This window comes from Camelina sativa, chromosome 13 (genome assembly GCF_000633955.1).
Source record: "Camelina sativa cultivar DH55 chromosome 13, Cs, whole genome shotgun sequence".
Classification (NCBI taxonomy): domain Eukaryota; kingdom Viridiplantae; phylum Streptophyta; class Magnoliopsida; order Brassicales; family Brassicaceae; genus Camelina; species Camelina sativa.
In genome coordinates, this window is record NC_025697.1 from 19,420,244 (window position 1) to 19,438,380 (window position 18,137).

An 18,137-nucleotide genomic window follows, 5' to 3' on the forward strand; every position below is an offset into this window, starting at 1 on the left:
TCAACCTTGATCACTCTCCTACCCAACTCTCGTTGGAGAAACATGACCAAGCAAGCAATAAGAACCGATTCATTATTGTCAGTAAACCCCTTAATCATCTAATCTCTTAGGCTAAGTGAGTAAACCTCTAGCATTGGTTGATTCAAGCATTTCATCTACACCTCTCAGTGGTAAAACACCTTAGATCTAATATCACCCTCTCGGTTTGTTGACAGCATTAAGAACACCAACCTAAAAGGGAATCTATAAAACATATACAATCAAACTAAGAAATCCTAACCGAACAAGAACACAAAATCATCTATCACATCCCTAGAAACTTTGCTACACTACTCAGATCTCATTGCAAGAAAAACAAAAGCATATACGAATGAAAATTGCATTGTAATAAACGACAGAGTAGAGAAGTAAGAATACAAGATAGAAATCTAAAGAAAATGATAAAAAGTTATGAAACAAATCATAACAAAAAGTGAAAAGTGTTTTGAGTCGCTCAGTTTTCTCACAGAAGCTCTCGCTCTCTGGTTTTGGGTCTGCGACGTGCTATTTTGCGAGGAAGAAGAGGGGGGGTTTATATATGGAAACCCATTAACCATAGCTTCCCAGTCCTGCCCGAGGGTCTGCTCGATCGGGTTCACGAGGATGTGCTCGGGTTGCTCTTCGGGTAGACTCTCGGGTTGTTCTTCCTGCTCTTAGATCCTACTCGATCGTGTTGGGGTTCGGACTGTTCTTCCAGCTCGATGGCTCCTTCGGGTACATGCTCGGATTTGTCCTTGTTTCTCCCCATTTAGGCTCTAAAGCACCTGTTTTCATCCAAAGTATGCAAATGCAAGATTGCAACACCCTAAATGGCCTAAAAGTTAAATCCTACAGTTAATGACCTAAAAATGCTAAGTTAAGGGTGTAAACAATGTAAAATATGGACAAAAAAGGATGCTAAAAACATGTAAATTAGAGAGTTATCAGGGGGGTTAAAGTAGGGGCTTTAGCCGAGGAGATGTGAAATTTATAATGTTTTGAGATCGATAGGTGGGGCTTATTGAGTTTAGATGATTTAAGTGTAGCAGGTGCATGCATACCTGAGCTCATGGGGGGAGACTCAGTTAACGTATCAAATTGACTAACTGATGGGGGAACCGACGAGCAACCTTCCTCAATAACAGTCTTGGAGGGAGAACCAGGTACGTTGAGGATTGGGTCTTTCTCTTTATTAGCACTGACAGCGCCCGCAGTGCCTGCAGTACCTTTCAAAGGTTCAGTAACCATTGACTTTCTTGTTTAGGGCCAGGAAGGAGTTACAAGCGGACATAATCTGTTGACATGGCCTATCTCCTTGCAATGTGATCATATAGGTGGAGTCCATGGATATTAAACATCAATAGTAATAACTTCACCACTCTCCCTTACCACTTCGACTGAGGAAGGCAGGGGGTCATTGAGATTTCTTTCAACTTTGACATGAGCAACAGATAAGCTCACTAGGTTTTTAGTAAACTCGTCCATCTCTTTTGGCTCACCCACGAGTGCAGAACCAAACTTATCCCTTTATGGTGCATCAGGTCGAATGGCATTCCTTTGAGATGAGCCCAGATAGGAAATGCATCAAGTTCAGTGCTAGCTCCACCCGAAGTATCCCACTGAGCCACAAGAAACATACATTCTCCAATATACCAAATTATCTTTTCAAGAATCCTCGTTCTCAGATATTCATTTGGCAACCTGACAAGCATAGAATTATTAGCATGATTGAGGTGGATTTCTATTTGATGTCCTCTACCCCAAATGTGACTAAGCACACTTTGGATATGCTTATAGGTCGGAAGACGACCCTTAAAACGAACAAGGCTCCTTATTGAAATACAGAGTAAGGAATAGTGACACGAGGCTTCTTGTAACGGCCAGCTCCCTCGGTATCGGCGGTACATAAGATGGTACATATGTGGTACATGAGATGCTACGTATGCGATACATGGGATGGTACGTACGCGGTAGACGAGATGGTACGTAGGCTGTACACGAAAAGTGCCTAGAGCGGTACGACAATCAGTGCCAAGAAGTACCGAGAGCGGTACGGCAATCAGTGCCGAGAAATGCCGAGAACGGTACGACAATCAGTGCCGAGAATTGCCGATAGCGATACGGTAACCAGTGCCGATATGGATCAATAGCGGTATGAATCTCGGGACGAGAACAGAACGAATCATGGTCCGTAAAGGACGATGTCCATGAATCGATAGTCAATGGGACTTAGAAAAGATTGAGAGTTCGAGACTACTGAAGTAGTGAACAGATGTTTGAACTGAAGAAAAGAAAGTCCTTGGCTTACCTTGTAGATGATGCAAGCATCCAAGTTTCTGGAAGAAAATGGGAAGATTTCGGCACTTAGTCTAAATGACAGTCCGAGTGATAGTGGGAGTGAAAGTCCTAGTGACGATGATAGTGATAGTGAGAGTGATAGTGAAGTAGGACTATCCGGAAATGGTCGCATCGGTGAAAGATGGATCGGGCCGTTGGATGAGGATGGATCAATTAGATTTATGGGCCGATGGGTGGCCCGGGGACTCGGAAACTTGCAAAGATTTAAGCTGACTACGGGAAAGGAAACCCGAGGGAAATGGAAACTCGCGGAAAAGGCAAAGTTGGTCGGATAAGGATGGATGCAAAAAATATGGGAAGTTAGGGGACGATAAGGCTTATCGTTTTGAGGCAACTCGATGCGGTTTAGTCGACCCTATATAAAGGATAGAAACCCTTAGAGGATTTCTCTAGAGTTCGCATAGGACCTTTTAGCCGCCGCAAGGGAGAAAAGAAGAGTTTCAATAGAGTTGGTCGAGTATTCCCTAAGTCTAGATCGAGAGAAGCACGGTAAGTCTTCTTCCACCTTGATCCGTCGATAGTATATGGTTCATACATCGGTGGTTAACGATGTAGATCTGTCCGTGTAGAGGCGAGGATCAGATTTGGGCATAGGAACCAAGAGTTTAACACTGTAGGTCGAAACCGAAGGTGAGTGCATGATTGTGGACGAGTTCTATGGTCGATATGTTGACCTGTACGACCATGTACGGGATTTTAGGGTCGGGGTCTTACATTTGGTATTAGAGCACGGTTATAATTCTAGGACATGTTTATATAACGGGTGCATGGGTTGATGTTACTAAAAAGCCATCCTTCCTTGCCAAGTACCCAACTGGTCATATGTAGGTCATAGGGTGTTTAAGGCTAAATTGGTTTGGTCGCTAACTTAGAATCGGATTATGGTATTTCAAATGGAACCCAACACTCGCAACTCAGCTAATACCACGGCTAGACAGGGAGCTGGAGGGAACGTTGAGGAGGTACCGAACCCTACTGTGGTCAACGCGGGGCTAGTAGGTGCGGGAACCGGTACAGAAACCAGAGGACATGGAACCCAAAGAGTCAGTACGGGAGCTACACTGACAGTGGGTATGGGTGCTAATGCGACTGCAACCGTGGGGATGGGGCAAGTATTGGAAACTTTGGTCCAGATTCTGAACCGAATGACACCACCGGTCGCAAACCCACCCGTACCACACGCGGTGCCAATGGGAATGGCAACTCCCGCGTACTTGACTATCATGGACCACATGTTGAAGTTGGGTACACAATACTTTAGTGGTGGAGAAAACCCGATTGAGGCCGACGAATGGAGAAGTCGCCTTGAGAGGAATTTTGACTCTGTGCGTTGTCCGATGGAGTATCGGAAGGATATCGCTACCCACTACCTGTCCAGTGAAGCCCATGCGTGGTGGACAGGCATGGTAAATCGTATGGCCAACCCGAATTGCTCTTCGGAGACTTTTCGTGGGATGTTCCTTGCAAAGTACTTTTCGCAGCAAGCTCTTGACCGTCTTGAATCTGAGTTCTTGGACCTGAGACAAGAGAACCGGACCATGCGGGAGTATGAGACCGAGTTCAACCAGCTCAAGAGATGGAGGATGAGCAAGTCAAGATTTGTCGGTTCTTGCGGGGCATGAGAGTTGATGTCCACAACCGATGCATGATTGAAAACTTTGGAAGTCTTGCGGAGTTGGTTGAGAAGACAGCCATGTTGGAGGATGGACTGGCCGAAGAATCCCAGCACCACTCCGTAGGAGTCACGGTGCAGCAGGCATCGGTGGCAAAAGCTGCATCGGGTAGTGGAACTAAGCAGACCACGAGTCGGATACCTACGGGTAAGACTTCGGGCAGTGTGTGTGTGTGTCCAACTCGCCGCAAGAGACATTCAGGACAGTGCCGACGTTTACTCGGTACGTGTCTTGCGTGCGGAGGAAAGGACCACATGGCCAGCAACTGTCCGGACAAAGGGAATGACACACGAGTGTGCTACCAATGTGAGCAGGCAGGACACATCCGGCCAAAATGTCTACAGTTGGAGACGCAAGGGCAGAAACGGGTCAGCAAGCTGTTGTCGTTGCCACCACCATTGAAACGGCCGGCGATTATGCCTCGGGTGTATTCGATCGCGGACGGGCAGGTGGAAGCGAGCACTTCACGGTAGATCACTGGTAAGTTTGAAAACTCACCTTAATGGAATTTTTTCGTGAACCTTGTATGTGTGTGTGTTTTGTGTGGTTAGGTTCTTAGCAAGCAGAATTGTGTAGGGACCTTACTTATGGGCGGTGTGGATACGCATATGATTTTTGACACCGGGGCTACGCATTGTTTTGTTAGTCCAAGTATGATTGTTAAGGGCGGATTCCGGAAGGAGCCTGAAGATAATTTTGGATGGGTACAAGCAGCGGGTGGTCAAGTGATGATGACGTAGAGAGTGGTGCGTAACATCTCGATCATGGTGTGCGGTATGGATATGCCGGCGGACTTAGTCATATGTCGAGTGAAGGCACAAGATGTGATACTAGGCATGGGCTGGCTAAGTAAGCACATGGCTCACTTGGACTGCTACCGTGGGCGATACTATTTGAGACTGCTAAGGGAATGGTTGAATATCAGGGCATCAGGCCATTGCCGGGAATCTGTTAGTCTCGGTAGTACAAGCCGAACAGTTGATCAGTAATGGGTGTGAAGCGTCCCTCGCTTCGATCATGATCAGTAATGGGTGTGAAGCGTACCTCGCTTCGATCAGGGTTACAAGACATACTAGTGGTACGAGAATATGAGAGTGTGTTTGGACCCCTGTCCGGATTATCCAACCCATGACTTAGAGATGACGGCTGTAGTATTTGCGCTAAAAATTTGGAGGTCCTACTTGTACGGTGGGAAGGTGCAGATATACACGGATCACAAAAATTTACAGTACATCTTTACGCAGTCAGAACTGAATCTACGACAACGAAGATGGATGGAGTTAGTTGCGGACTATGACTTGGAAATCAGTTACCATCCGGGTAAGGCCAACTTAGTGGCGGAAGCCTTAAGCAGAAGAGGGTCGGCCATTAATGCCGAGAGAGACGCGGAGAACCTGGTTGGTATGATCAGAACCTTGCGGTTGAATGTGTTGACTAAACAGTTGGAACCATTAGGCCTTAGGGCCGCGGATCAAGCGGATTTGTTGACAAGGGTACGAGTTTCACAAGAGAAGGACGCAGATCTGATACGGTTGTCCAATGCGGACGCAACCGAGTACGGGACATCAAACAACGGTACCATTTTGGTTAAGGGCCTTGTGCATTCCGTTGGACCAGAACTTGCATACCGAAATCCTTAAGGAAGCACACCAGTCCCAATTGGCGATCCATCCGGGATCTACAAAAATGTATCAAGACTTGAAAAGGTATTATCACTGGTCGGGCATGAAGAGAGACGTAGCCAAGTGGGTTGCAGCTTGTCCAACATGTCAACGCGTTAAGGCGGAGAATCGAGTTCCGGGTGGGTTGTTGCAAAGCCTACCGATACCCGAATGGAAATGGGACATGATAGCCATGGACTTTGTCACCAGTTTGCCGACATGTGACAAGAAGGACGCCATATGGGTGGTCGTGGACCGATTAACCAAATCGGCACATTTCTTGGCCATCAACAAGAAGGACAAGACCAAGAAACTGGCCGAGGTATACGTACATGAGATTGTACGGCTACATGGTGTTCCAGTGAGCATAGTATCGGATCGAGATTCTAAGTTTACCTCAGGACTATGGAAGGCCCTACAGAAGCATTTTGGGACGGGAATGGACATGAGTACGGCCAACCATCCGCAAACGGACCGACAGTCCAAACGCACTATACGGACACTTGAGGATCTTTTGCGAGCAAGTGTACTGGATTGGGGAGATAATTTGGTGAGGCATCTACCATTAGCGGCATTTGCCTACAATAATAGCTTCCATGCTAGTATAGGCATGTCACTGTACAAAACTTTATACGGTCGACCTTGTCGTACACCTTTGTGTCTAACACAAGTAGGGGAGAGGAGCGTTTACGGTCGGGATTTCGTGGACGAGATGACCGAAAAAATTTAGATTCTGAAGTTAAAGATGAAAGAAGCCCAGGATAGGCAAAAAAATTATGCGGATAAACGCCGAAGAGAGCTAGAATTTCAGGTTGGAGACATGGTCTACCTCAAAACCATGACTTATAAGGGTAAAGATTGGGTGGCACTGAACACCAAGTTGACATCGCGTTACATGGGACCGTATCAAATCCTGGAGAGGATCGGTCCGAAGGGTTATAAGTTGGAATTGCCGCCGGCCATGGCAGCTTTTCATCCGGTGTTTCACTTGTCGATGCTATGGAAATGCATAACGGGACGGGAGAATGTGATCTCCGAACCACCGCCTGATCTACAATTGAACATGACAATCATCGGACGACCAGTTCGGATAATTGGTACCAAGATGAGAGGTTCGCATAAGAAGAAAAAGCTGAAAATGATCGAAGTTGTATGGGATTGCGAAGGAGTAGAGGAAATAACTTGGGAACCTGAAGATGTTATGAAAGTAAATTTCAAGAAATTGTTCGATAAGAGCGAAGTTTCTCGGAAGGAAAGCAAAGATTCGAGGACGAATCGACCTTAAGTAGGGGAGAAATGTAACGACCAGCTCCCTCGGTACCGGCGGTACATAAGATGGTACGTATGTGGTACATGAGATGGTACGTACGCGGTACATGGGATGGTACGTACGCGGTACACGAGATGGTACGTACGCAGTACACGAGAAGTGCCGAGAGTGGTACGGCAATCAGTGCCGAGAAGTGCCGAGAGCGGTACAGCAATCAGTGCTGAGAAATGCTGAGAGCGGTATGGCAATCAGTGCCGATATGGATCGATAGCGGTACGAACCTCGGGACGAGAACAGAAGGAATCATGGTCCGTAAAGGACGATGGCCATGAATCGATAGTTAATGGAACTTAGAACAGATGGAGAGTTCGAGACTTCTGAAGTAGTGAATACATGTTTGAATTGAAGAAAAGGAAGTCCTTGGCTTACCTTGTAGATGATGCAAGCATGCAAGTTTCTGGATGAAAATGGGAAGATTTCGGCACTTAGTCTAAGTGACAGTCCGAGTGATAGTGGGAGTGAAAATCCTAGTGTTGGTGATAGTGATAGTGAGAGTGATAGTGAAGTAGGACTATCCAAAAATGGTCGCATCGGTGAACGATGGATCGGGCCGATGGACGAGGATGGATCGATTAGATTTATGGGCCAATGGGTGGCCCGGGGACCGGAAATCTTGCAAAGATTTAAGCCGACTACGGGAAAGGAAACCCGAGGGAAATGGAAACTAGCGGAAAAGGCAAAGTTGGTCGGATAAGGATGGATGCGAAAAATATGGGAAGTTAGGGGACGATAAGGCTTATCGTTGAGGCACCTCGAGGCGGTTTAGTCGACCCTATATAAAGGATAGAAAACCTTAGAGAAATTCTCTAGAGCTCACATAAGACCTTTTAGCCGCCGCAAGGGAGAAAAGAAGAGTTTCCATAGAGTTGGCCGAGAATTTCCTAAGTCTAGATCAAGAGAAGAACGGTAAGTCTTCTTCCACCTTGATCCGTCGATAGTATATGGTTCATACATCGGTGGTTAACGATGTAGATCTGTTCGTGTAGAGGCGAGGATCAGATTTGGGCATAGGAACCAAGAGTTTAACACCGTAGGTCGAAACCGAAGGTGAGTGCGTGACTGTGGCCGAGTTCTATGGTCGCTCTCTTGACCGATGGTTATTTAGTCTTGATTGCTTGCTTGTCTTGTTAATGTTTCTATTGCAATAATTCGAAAGTTGGTCTAAACGATGTGGACAGCTATCCCATGGTTCTTTGACATGCATGGATTGATTAAACTAACCTATGTTAGATTGAGATTATTGAATTGAGCCTAGTGAGACGGAATGACCGCTCCACTAAGCAAACTTGTTTGCTTATGCCTCCTTTTTATGGACACAGGAAAAGAAATGTCTGATGTTCAGGATTTTAGTGGCTGACCAGCTGTTATGACGGAGGCAAGAGAGGAAGAGGATGGTGGCTTTGGGTAGTTTTAATTATGGCTTGATATTTTTATGGATTGTATCATTACCATGCATGGGTGTTAAGGATGATTGAACCTTTAATTTAATGAATGCGTATTTTTAAGTTATTGAATCTGTTATATATATCCGCTGTTGCATATTGTTAAACAAACAAGTAGGAAATTAATAGGCGCTAAGAAAAAAAATTATCGGCCTGTACAGCCATATACGAGGATTTTAGGGTCGGGATCTGACACTTCCCTTCCAAGTAATAATCAATCGGAGATAGCCTTGTGAGAGTCTTGTCGGCATCGGATTTTAACTTTTGGAGTTCTGACTGGTTTGCTTGAGGGAGGAATACTGGGACCTTGTGAAGGGGTGTTGATTGGCAAAGTCTATTTTCGAGCAAACGAGTATTAATATCATAAGACCAACAAAGATCAATCCATCTTGGTTTATCGTGTTTGACACTTACAGCTGAATTATTTTGTTTTGAATTTTTTTTTTTCCATGTCAGAAAAATTTAAGTGACTGGTGAGAGAGCAAATAAGCAATGTTGTTTGTTGTGCAACAATAATGTTGGAGTTTTTTTTTTTGTTAAAGATGTTGGAGTTTCATAAGATAATGAAACATAAAGATTGTATCACTTTTGAATTCAAGTACAAGGAAGTAAAGTAATGCGAACAAAAAAAAATACTTAATAATTTTTTAGCTATCACTTTTTGTAATAATCTTTTTTGTGTTTACAATGATAATTGGAGAACCTTTTTCATAAATTTCTGTAAGGATGACATTTGTACCCGACGAACATCCCGACGGCATCTATTAGCATAAGTACATGGTCGCCTATATGGATTCGCTCGTATGGGCAGATGACATTTGTCGTTAGGAAATCTTGGATTGCAACCATTACCTAAATCTATAGATGGTACATATGGGATATATTTTATTTTCGCATCAGTGCAACTTATAAACACGCATACCACAATAAAACTTGTCACTAGCATAACATATTTAGTTTTTATCATGATTTTAGAATTTGGATTTTTTTTTTTTTGGCTGAAAATATTGGAAAATCCGCTTCTTATATATAGTACAAAAAAATAAGTTACAATTTCACTAGCTTTAATACATAAGTCTAATCTTGTTTTGGTGGAATTGGTGTTACAATATTTGTTTCAGTTATTATGATTACTCGTATTATCATAATAATATACATTTATTATTTTGCAACGTTTATTTTTTTTTTTGAGATTTTACTGATTTAATTTCATTAAGATTTTTTTTCTTTTTAAGTTATATATATTGATTCTCAATTTTGGATATTGATATCGGAGAATCATATAAAAGGTTATAAAATCCAAAATTGTCCTAAAATAGATGAACGTGAGTCCATATAATTGTTACCCAAGTTTTTTGTTTTTTTTGGTATCAATTAACCAAGTTACATGTTCCATATAATGTTTTTCATGTACCTATTAGGATAGATGGTTCAAACCGGTTAACTAAGTAAACCAATATTAGATTCCAGTTTAGTGCTTAGTATAAAGACTTGAGGATAGACACTAATTGAGGTGAACGTCTTGTAACAAACTTTCTAATCAGATTAATAAAACGGTGTTTCTCACCTTCGTTCTTCTCCGATTATCCTTCATGTTTTCCGGTTAATCAGAATTTAATATGGTATCAGAGCGCTTTTTTTGAGTTTCTTTTTGCTTTCACATACATTGATCGGAGATGAGTCTACCACTTCCTTCGATTTCTCGTTTTATTCAGCTTCTTGTTATCACAATTTGTGATTTGTGTTTTCGGATCTTGTTTATGATCCTAATTCTTTTGTTTTCTTTTTGATTGAGCTTTCGGTGAACGAATCTTGTTTCAATTTCAGCTCCGATTTCATTTTTTTTTTATTGAAATTTCTTTAATCATCTCATATAATGAGTTCATCAGTTCCTCTGCCGCTTGCTCCGAACAATCAACCACCACTGCCACCTATTACGACTGAGCAATCACGTTGTGCAACAGATCAATATGCTAATCCCTTTTTTTTGCAGAGTACTGATCATGCTGGCTTGGTTCTGGTCTCAGATCATTTATCAACAGCTTCAGATTTTCATTCTTGGCGTCGCTAAATGTGGATGGGCTTGAATATCAGGAACAAGCTGGGTTTTATCAATGGTACGATTACTAGACCTCCGGAAAATCATAGAGAATATGATGCTTGGACTAGATGCAATGATTTAGTGTCTACTTGGTTGATGAATTCGGTTGATAAGAAGATAGGTCAGAGCTTGCTTTTTATACCTACTGCTGAAGGTATTTGGAACAATTTGGTCTCTTGTTTCAAGCAAGATGATGCTCCACGGGTATTTGCTATTGAACAGAGACTTAGCAAGATTGAGCAGGGTTCGAATGATGTTTCTATCTATTATACTGATTTACTTACATTGTGGGAGGAACATAGGAATTATATTGATCTGCCAGTATGTACTTGTGGAAGATGTCAGTGTGATGCTGCAATTAAATGGGAGCGTTAACAGCAGTGCAGTAAAGTGACAAAGTTTCTTATGGGTCTAAATGAGAGTTATGATCAAACCAGGCGTCACATATTGATATTAAAGCCTATACCTACGATTGAGGAAGCTTTCAACATGGTCACTCAGGATGAACGACAGAATCATGTTAAGCCTCTTACTAGGGTTTATAATGTTGCTTTTCAGACTGTTTCTCAAACAGATGGTGATATGGAGAGTGCCTATGTCGTAGCTTATAATACGATGAAGTCTTATCAGAAACCTATTTGCACACATTGTGGGAAGACAGTACATACTATACAGAAGTGTTTCAAGCTACATGGTTTTCCTCCAGGATACAAGACTAATTCCATGGGTTACAATTATAAAGGAAATGGTCAGAATCAGTTTCAACCGCGTATGCCAGTACCTCAGTTTCAACCTCGCATGATGCAAACTCAGCCTAGGATGCCAATGGCTCTCTATGATGCAATGCAGAAGGCTAATGCTATTGCCAATGTCTATTCAGAGAATACTGGTTACTCGGATTATGGTTTACCTTCCAATGATGCTACTGCTAATGCAGCTTATATGCCTTCACAAGGAGCTTCTTATGGAGTAAGTGATGGTAATACTCTGAAGGTTCAAGATTTCACACCACAACAGATACAACAACTTATATCTCATCTTAAAAGTCATGCACAAGTTTCAGAGAATGTGATTACGTCTAGTATGCCTCATACTGCGGCTGCAACTATCTCTGACTTTGGTTTAATGACTCAGAATTTGTCTGCTGGTACCGTTTCTTTTCCTTCTACTAGTCTTAAATATAGAGATAATACTCTACTCTTTCAAGAACACACCCTTTCATCTCTTCAGAAAATTCTTCCTCATGATGCTTGGATAATAGATATTGGGGCTTCTAGTCATGTTTGTTCGGACCTAGCAATGTTTAGTGAGTTAACTACTGTGTCTAATACTACGGTTACATTACCGAATGGTGCTAGGGTTGCTATCACTCGTATAGGTACAATACGCATCACATCAACATTGATATTGCATAATGTCTTACATGTTCCTTATTTTAAGTTCAATTTAATTAGTGTTAGCTGTTTAGTACAAACATTGTTCTGTTCTGCTCATTTTTTTCCTTCATGTTGTTTCATTCAGGAACTTTCTCAAGGCTTGATGATTGGGAGGGGTAAAGTGTTCAACAACTTATACATTCTGGAAACAGACCAGCTATCCCTCTCACCATCTACTCCTGTAGTTTGTTCTTTTACTGGTTCTGTCTTGGAAGATGGAGTTCTTTGGCACCAATGTTTGGGGCATTCATCCCTCTCTGATTTACATAAACTTGTTAGTTATATTCCTTCTTTGAAACAAAAATCATTAGATGTTATGCAATGTAAAATCTGTCCTTTAGCAAAACAAAAGATATTAGCGTTTATTTCACATAATAATCTAGCTGAAAAACCATTTGATCTTGTTCATCTTGACATTTGGGGTCCTTTTAGTGTTGAGTCTGTTGAAGGTTTTAGATATATCTTAACTTTGGTTAATAATTGTACTAGAGTCACTTGGGTTTATATGCTCAAGAATAAAAGTGATGTTTCTACTGTTTTTCCAGCTTTTATTAAACTCATTTCTACTCAATATAACTCAAAGATAAAAGCTATACGTTCTGACAATGCCCCTGAGTTGCATTCAATGACATTGTTAAAGATGGCATGGTGCATTATTTTTCATGTGCCTACACACCACAACAAAATTCAGTAGTTGAACGTAAACATCAACAATTGCTAAATGTAGCTCGTTCTCTCCTTTTTCAGTCTAATATTCCTTTACAACATTGGAGTGATTGTGTTTTAACAGTTGTGTTCTTAATCAATCGAATACCATCTCCTTTACTTGCCAATAAATATCCTTTTGAGCTTCTTCTTAAGAAATTACCAGATTATAGCCTATTAAAGTTTGTTGGTTGCTTGTGTTTTGTATCAACTTACTCAAAGGATAGACATAAATTTTCTCCTAGAGCTAAACCATGTGTTTTTCTTGGTTATCCTTCTGGTTTTAAAGGGTATAAAGTGCTTGATTTAGAGTCTAATTCAATTACCATTTCCAGAAATGTTGTTTTCCAAGAAAACCAATTTCCTTTTAAAACAAGTGATCTTCTTTCTTCCTCTGTTGATATGTTTCCTTTTTGCCTTTACCACCCCCTCTACATTTTGTTGATTCTGAGTCTGCTAGTGATTTTGAAAGCTCTTTGATTGATCATTCATCTGCATCACCATCTACTACACCTAATACGCATTTGGATACTAGCACCATCGGTACTGCAACTGAGCATAACACTGCAAGTGATTCTCTAATAGTTACTAGGCCTAAACGAACTACTAAGCCCCCTAACTATTTGTCGGAGTATCACTGTTCTTTAGTTCCTTTTACTTCTACTTTACCTCCTACAACTAAACTTACTACTCCATATCCTATTACTTCTACTATATCTTATGATAAACTTTCCCCAGAATTTCAATCTTATATCTTTTCCTATAGTCTGGAAACGGAACCAAAGTCGTTTGCTAAGGCTATAAAATCAAAGAAATGGACTGATGCAGCAAATAACGAGTTACAGGCTCTTGAACTGAACAAGATTTTTGAGGTTCAAACACTACCTGAGGGTAAGAATGTTGTCGGTTGGAAATGGATCTTTACCGTAAAATACAATTCTGATGGCAGTGTGGAGAGATACAAGGCTCGCTTGGTGGCACAGGGTTTTACTCAACAGGAGGGGGCAGATTACTTGGATACCTTCTCACCTCTGGCTAAGTTGACTAGTGTGAAGTTTATCCTTGGTCTTGCTGCTAAACAGGGTTGGAGTCTCACGCAAATGGATGTTTCAAATGCCTTTCTCCATGGAGATCTTGAAGAGGAGATTTACATGCGCTTGCCTCCTGTGTATACCCCTCCACCAAACACTACATTGCCGCCAAATCCAGTTTGTCGTCTTCTTAAGTCCTTATATGGACTTAAACAAGCCTCTCGCCAATGGTATAAACGACTATCCTCTATCTTACTTAGTGCAAATTATATCCAGTCCCCAGCTGATAATACACTATTTGTCAAAGAGGGAACTGGTGTTTTTGTTGTTGTGCTTGTCTACATAGATGACATCATGATAGCAAGTGATAGTGATAAGGCAGTGGAGAACTTAAAGGATCTGTTAAAGTCAGAGTTCAAGATCAAAGACTTAGGTCCGGCGAGATTTTTCTTAGGCTTGGAGATAGCTCGATCTGACAAGGGAATCTCTGTCTGTCAGCGAAAGTATGCCCAGAATTTGTTGACTGATGCTGGATTCCTTGATTGCAAGCCAAGCCCTGTTCCTATGGATCCTAATGTGCATCTTACTAAAGACATGGGTACCCTACTTCCAAGTCCGAGAGCTTACAGAGAACTAATAGGTCGATTGTTATATTTAACAATCACAAGACCTGATATTACCTTTGCCGTAAACCAATTAAGTCAGTTTATATCCGCTCCCACCGATGTCCATTTGCAGGCTGCACATAAAGTCCTACGCTATATCAAGGCTAATCCTGGACAAGGTTTGATGTATTCTGCAGATACAAAGTTGTGCTTAAATGCTTTTGCAGATGCTGACTAGGGCACTTGCAAGGACACTCGACGTTCAATAACAGGTTATTGCGTCTATCTTGGCACTTCTCTTATCTCTTGGAAGTCGAAGAAACAAGCAGTTACAAGTCGGAGTAGCACATAATCAGAATATCGAGCTATGGCACATGTGACTTGTGAGATCATTTGGTTAGAACAACTACTCAAAGATCTCCGTGTCAAGGTTACATGTCCTGCGAAGTTGTTCTGCGATAACAAATCTGCTCTTCATATTGCTATGAACCCGGTGTTTCATGAACGCACCAAACACATAGAGATTGATTGCCACACTGTTCGTGATCAGGTCAAAGCAGGTACGTTGCGGACATTGCACGTTCCAACTGAGAACCAACATGCTGATATACTCACGAAGCCTCTCCAACCCGGTCCTTTCCATCATCTACTCAAGCTTATGTCACTATCAAGTCTTTATCTTCCAAACAGACAGTTCGAAGCTAAAGACTTGAGGGGGGTGTATTAGAATAAATGGTTCAAACCGGTTAACTAAGTAAACCAAGATTAGATTCCGGTTTAGTGCTTAGTATAAAGACTTGAGGATAGACACTAATTGAGGTGAACGTCTTGTAACAAACTTTCTAATCAGATTAATTAAACAGTGTTTCTCACCTTCATTCTTCTCCGATCATCTTTCATGTTTTCCGGTTAATTGGAATTTAATACTTCGGATAATAGTTTTAGAAACTCTAATTACTCATACCCAACTCTTATGTGATAGTGATATACACGATCTTATTTATATTCGAAATGTCCTTGTCATCCCAATCCTAAACCAAGCCCTACCAAATTGCAAATTGATTCATATATATGCTGATGTAACATACATCTAAGCAAGATGAATATATTGTGGAAAAAAACGAAAGCTACAACCTAGAAAGAAAGAAAAACAAGACCCTCAACGATTTTCCGGAAAATACCTAGCTCATTTCTATATTCTTTCAACTGTCTATTTATTATTATTTTTTTCTTGGTCTATTCATATATATGATGATCGAGGGTAACGCCTGACTAGTCTTAATAGGAAAAAAGAACAACTAAAAGAATGATACAAAACTCACGTAGGCGACCATGTACTTAAGAATTGATTTTTTGTAGTGATATATAAGAAAATATGAATTGCAGGGTACAATTCAGTTATGAGTATTTATAGTAGATAACTATAGATTAGAAAAAAATGAAGTAAAAAGCTAAAGTTTGTGCACAAAAATTGGGTAAATTGGTGTCAGACTACTCTCTCTATTCAGTTACAATTATTTTCATACCTATTTTATATATTACATATTATTTTACAAATCATATAAAACACTTGTTCTCTTTCGAATTTATATTATTATGTTGTTTTAAACGTCCATCATTTTTTTGTATTATACTATATATTTTATTTTTTACTTCGAGGACAATCTTAAACTTTCACATTTTTAAAAAAATATTATTTACCCAATTTTTCTGCACAAACGTTAGTTTTCTATTCTTTTTTAGATCATAGTTATCCCAATTACGTAGACTTTATATTGCAAGAGAAATTAGTCAAACTAGAAAAATAATTATTAACAATTACTTATTTGTCATACAACCATATATATCATTAGATTATAACATGGAAGAAAAAAATGTATAAAATTCCAACAAACTTTCGCTGAAACTTCATGTAAATCTTTAATTCAAAAGCAAACCTTATCTCTAGCTCAGAATACAACACTTCTCACTTCATATATTCAATCTCAACTATTTCAAGGATAGACTCAAAATTTTTTTGATGAAAGAGCTAAAAGATCACGTTGTAGTGATCACCTATGGACCATCATCGGAGGGTTCAGTAACAGCATCGCCTGTCTCTCAACACACGACCTCAGTTCCAACGCCGTCTTCATTTGCATACTCTGCAACGCCGTCAATATCAAGATTTAGCTCACGGAGAGCATCGGTTCATATTAGCGGTTTGGTTCTCCGGTTTATAACGCTGGTTCTTTGTTTCGTCTCGGCTCTTTCGTTGGCGGTGAATGTTCATCGGCCTTCGAGGAGACATCTGACACAGAACTCCTCGAGTTTTGCTTCATATCCTGAACTATTGTAAGAGCCTTATCTTCTTTAATTCATTGTTTAATAGTAGTTCTACTGATATTTGTTTCATAGAAAATGATGTTTTGTTATTTCCAAGCAATATGGATTTTATTTATCGTTATTCACGCATCAATGCTACAACTTGGAAATAAAGAATAGTTGATATATAAAAAGTCTTTTAAATGATACTATTAAAAGACTACGTTGGATTTTATAACTTAAAAGAAGAGAACTATAGTTTAACGTTTAAATTTTAGGTTTTATGGGTTGTGATTTGGGATTCAAGTTTAGAGTTTAATTTGTGCTTTTAATACTAAAGGTATAGATTTTAGATTATCATGTTTCTTTAACTACTAGTAACATTTTATTCATATGTTCATTTACAAAATAGGCTATTATTATAGTCATATTCCACAAAAAGTAATGGACAAAAGTGTATATATACAAATTCCAATTATCTTTACTATGCATGAAAATGAATATTCTAAACGTTATATGTGAAGTGAAATAAAATGTGTATAGGCGCGTTGGATACAAAATTTTATTAACGCCGTAAATTAAACACATCCGCGAAATTAACGTACCAAATAAACATTAAGAAACAATTTCTAGAATTTTTTTGGTTGATATTTTTTTATACTTAAAATTCATAGAAATGTAAAATAAAACGAAAAAAAAAAACAAATATGCAGGTATTGTTTTGGTGTAGCGGTGACAGGATTCGTGTATACATGTTTGCAAACATTCAAAGGAGTTTGTGATATTACTCACAGAGGAGTTTTAATCTCTGAGCCTCTCTCGGATTACATCAGCTTCATCTTTGACCAGGTATTTTTACATTATTACTGATTAATAATTATACATTATATATATGTTCAATCGTTAACAGTGAAAAAGTTTGAACTAATTAAATTTTAATGTACGTATGCGAAACATAATCAGGTTATATGTTATCTACTAGTATCATCTTCTTCTGTGGCCATCGCGTGGATCCAACATAGAAACGAGGATGCGGTAAAAACACTAAAAAACAGCTCTATAGTTTCAGTTTCAATGTCATTCTCTGCCTTTTTGGTTTTGACACTCTCTAGCCTCTTGTCAGGGTATAAGCTTTGCAAAAGATTTATGTGGTAATTAAGTCTTGTAAATGGCCAGATAAAGTCTTGTAAAGGGGGTTGTTTTTTATATTCAAATCATGTTAATCAGTAAAAACTAATGACTCCATGAATATATATATGTATATATATATATATATATATATATTTTGCTGGAATGTAAAAATTTATTCAACAAAAGAACTCCTTTACACATGATTGCAACATATTCAAAGTTTCAAAAGAAATTAAAAAAGTTCTGGAAAAGATCAAATAGCCATCATGTTAATATTGGAGTAATCGCGATCAAGTGGTAATGGTCTAATGGTTTACATTTGAGGAGTTGCTTTATTGGTAT

General features: G+C 40.0%; 3 protein-coding genes across 3 annotated transcripts; all 3 read left to right on the forward strand.

Moving 5' to 3' along the window:
• On the forward strand, nt 5,189–5,689 carry LOC104738384. Its single transcript, XM_010458567.1, has one exon. The coding sequence runs from the start codon at nt 5,189–5,191 to the stop codon at nt 5,687–5,689; it is 501 nt and encodes a 166-aa protein (XP_010456869.1).
• On the forward strand, nt 6,456–6,995 carry LOC109128382. The gene has a single exon (XM_019234595.1). The coding sequence runs from the start codon at nt 6,456–6,458 to the stop codon at nt 6,993–6,995; it is 540 nt and encodes a 179-aa protein (XP_019090140.1).
• LOC104737165 (CASP-like protein 4A4) lies at nt 16,237–17,913 on the forward strand. The gene is made up of 3 exons (XM_010457276.2): nt 16,237–16,694; nt 17,378–17,513; nt 17,628–17,913. The coding sequence occupies exons 1-3, from the start codon at nt 16,381–16,383 to the stop codon at nt 17,817–17,819; spliced, it is 642 nt and encodes a 213-aa protein (XP_010455578.1). The 5' UTR covers nt 16,237–16,380; the 3' UTR covers nt 17,820–17,913.